Below are 3,283 nucleotides of genomic sequence, written 5' to 3' on the forward strand. Positions count from 1 at the left end.
AAATAATCCTAACCCAGTGGTGGAAAAACATTTATTTGAGAACTTTAGTTTCAGTAAGTTAATTTGTTGAGATAATTACTACTAAACATACATGAACCAATGTACAGTAGCCGATCTAACAGCTCAAAGGCGCTGTGATGTGACATGTTGTGAGCTTGTGGATCAGCTATATTCGAAACATTGACACAAGTATACTATTTTAAGTATAATTTTAGTACATTTATTCAGATTGTTTTTGTACTTAAGTACGTCAGTGTCTTCGCTGCAAAGGTGGAGATACTTCATAAATTGTTAACAACGGACATCAGTGACTTCAGTCCTTAATTATTATAACCTTGTAATTTTGTTCTCAGGCTGTCAGCAGGAAACTAAATCCCATTAAATATGTAGCTGAGATCTTTATTTAATATTTTTTCCAATAGAACAAACTAGATTTGAGTCAACCAGGGAATGAAAATCACAAGAAGTGTTATACTGAGTTCTTAAATAAACCTCATATTATTCTATGATGCCATTTTTTATACGTCCACAAGAAGACAACTTGTTCAGCGTTGGCAGATGTCATGAGAGAAACACGTAACAAAGTCAAGTCTAAGAAAACAAGCCCAATAGAATTGAGTATCGACAAAGAGATAATAACTGCAGTGTCAAGCAGCACCGCGGCAACACACACACGCACGCACGCACGCACGCACACACGCACACACGCACAACAATAGGAATCAAGCCGAAATAATATACACTATATACACACAAATACACTAGACCCAAAAAATACAAGCTGCAACTACCAATATTTACTGTACAAAAGCGACTTTACGAGTACACACGTATGTAGACCTAAACCATGAGGTCACCACTGTGGTGTTTTGGAGACACCAGGTTCGTTTAGGTTGACTATCGGTATGTCATCACACACAATGTTTCATTTGTACTAAACTGCAAAACTCAGGGTCTCAATTAACAACCTGGGTTTTGGACAGTATTGTGCAGTTGTTAGACAAAAAGTACAATGCTTAATTCATAATCGTTTCAGTTGTGCTCCCCCAAAAATTGCCAACCTTCAAGCTCACAAAGCTATAGATTGGCTATTTTCGGACTGGGGCCGACTCCATCACGTACAAATAAGCTGCGTTAACAAAATGGAGGTGAGCGCAAGGCTGCTCGCTGCGGCGGGAGAGAGAGAGAGAGGGCAAGAGGGAGGGCCGGACGGACGGAGAAAGAGAACAGCGTTCTTACCAGTCTGGTGAACAGAGGCACGCCGAGATGCCAGAGGTGTTCGTTGAGCAGGCCGCTGTACACCACGTTCCCGAAGACAGCAACGCTTCCTGACTTACACAGCGTGTTTCCTACGGGTACACAGAGAAGAACACAGCGCTCATCAATGAACAGGACAGAGCAGGACGGAATAATACCACAACCAACTTTAGAAGGGTGACCAGATCCCAACTAACCAGATGTGGGACAAAGAGTGTGTTTGTGTGGGACAATGTTGTGTCGTGTGCGTGAATAATGTATATACGAAAACAAAAATAATAACATTTCTATTCTGCCCCTCACATAGCATATCTATGCTTTGCCATCTGGTTGATTCAGTAGCACATAATAGGACTATGATGATAATAACTATAATATAACTACTATGCAACTAAAAGAAACTTAATAGAAATGCATTTAAATTAACTATTATTGGACAAACAGGACAATAGACCAACCAACCAATACACAATACACCAACGACCAACCAACCAACCAATACAACTGGACCAATTAACTAACCAACCAACCAATACACAATACACCAACCAACCAACCAACCAAATGAACCAATACAACTGGACCAACCAACCAAGGGGCTTTGATTTGATTGTGATTTGTGAAGGCATGACTTACAACCAATAAGGAACCAATAAATAAACGTTTACTTTATCAAAGTATCCTCCTCCTAACAAAGCCAACTACTGCAAATTATTTTGATATTATACAGGCAAAATAAATAAAATATATAATAAATTAAACCAGAAATATAAATCAAAATTGGTCAGCAGTGGAGGCAACTCATAATAAATTAAATTGTAAACACACTTCTCCACCATAGCAGCATAGCCAGGATATACACTTTTTAGGTGTTTATGTTGTCCATTACAAGTCTGAACGTCTCTCAGTTAGTCAGTTGTACTGTGTGGTAAACACTAGTTATTTCAGCTGCTGTTACTTTTTCTTTGGTTTTAGTACAAACGTGTGACGTGTCCATGCACCGTGAAGCCTCCTTTTGATCAACACGTTTCGTCACGTTGTTATTCACCTCCTCCGTGTGTCACTGAGAAACGACTCTAATTACAAATGTCACAGACTCACAGAAGACTCTTTCAATATGCCTTGCACTGTCTGCATGGCTTCTTCACCCACGGATAAATAGTTCCCCTGTGCTTGTTGTAACTGCACTTCATTTTCTTCCCCTTTCTCCTCGTTGTACTGTGTTTCGTGCGTTGTTTTGTTTTGGTGGGTGTTCAATAAACTAGTATCGCGCCGTTCGGAAATAGCGCACTGAGCCCACTGTGCAATGCAAACTAATAGGCGAGTGTGCTCCGGTGTGGTATTTCCGAACGCGCCCCTTTTCCCCCCTCTCTGCCCGGCTGTTTGATTGACAGCCAATCCTACCAACCTACACGCACACACACACAGTCACGGCCCGCCCCCTGGCCCTGTCATGACAGCCTCCACAGCAACGCTGTTCTCCCACAGACCCACAGCGCACATTTTGAAAACTGGAGCCTGTCTATCATAATGCGGGGGACAACGTCTCAATTTGCGGGACGCATGAAAAGTCATTGAAATGCGGGACAATCCCGCACAAACCGGGACATCTGGTCACCCATATGCCATAATGCATTAAAATTGCCCTAAATAAAAATACCTTAAATGTTTTATTTATTTGTTCATACTTTCACTCAATAGGGACAACCCCTGATGTAATTTGTCCATGTGGGCCCTAAGGAATGTGCTAATAAAATATGTTAATAAACAATTAGAAAGACATGCTGATAGCATTCCATATAGGGCTGGACCACACATGGACATGGCATCATCACCATGCAACGGAGCAGGCCCTATTGAGTGAAGGACATGGCATCATCACCATGCGACGGAGCAGGCCCTATTGAGTGAACATCATCACCATGCGACGGAGCAGGCCCTATTGAGTGAACATCATCACCATGCGACGGAGCAGGCCCTATTGAGTGAACATCATCACCATGCGACGGAGCAGGCCCTATTGAGT

The 3,283-nt window shown here is 41.9% G+C and overlaps 1 protein-coding gene across 1 annotated transcript in view; it reads right to left on the reverse strand.

Annotated features, from left to right (window-relative positions):
* The window catches only part of rbfox3a (RNA binding fox-1 homolog 3a), a gene marked incomplete at its 3' end in the record, with an annotated part of 297,768 nt that overhangs the window by 193,745 nt on the left and 100,740 nt on the right, over positions 1-3,283 (reverse strand). The window contains 1 exon segment of the mRNA XM_083779538.1: positions 1,240-1,349. Within this exon segment, the coding sequence (XP_083635664.1) occupies positions 1,240-1,349 (110 nt within the window).

This window comes from Protomyctophum parallelum (genome assembly GCF_964188405.1).
Source record: "Protomyctophum parallelum genome assembly, chromosome: 13".
Taxonomy (NCBI): domain Eukaryota; kingdom Metazoa; phylum Chordata; class Actinopteri; order Myctophiformes; family Myctophidae; genus Protomyctophum; species Protomyctophum parallelum.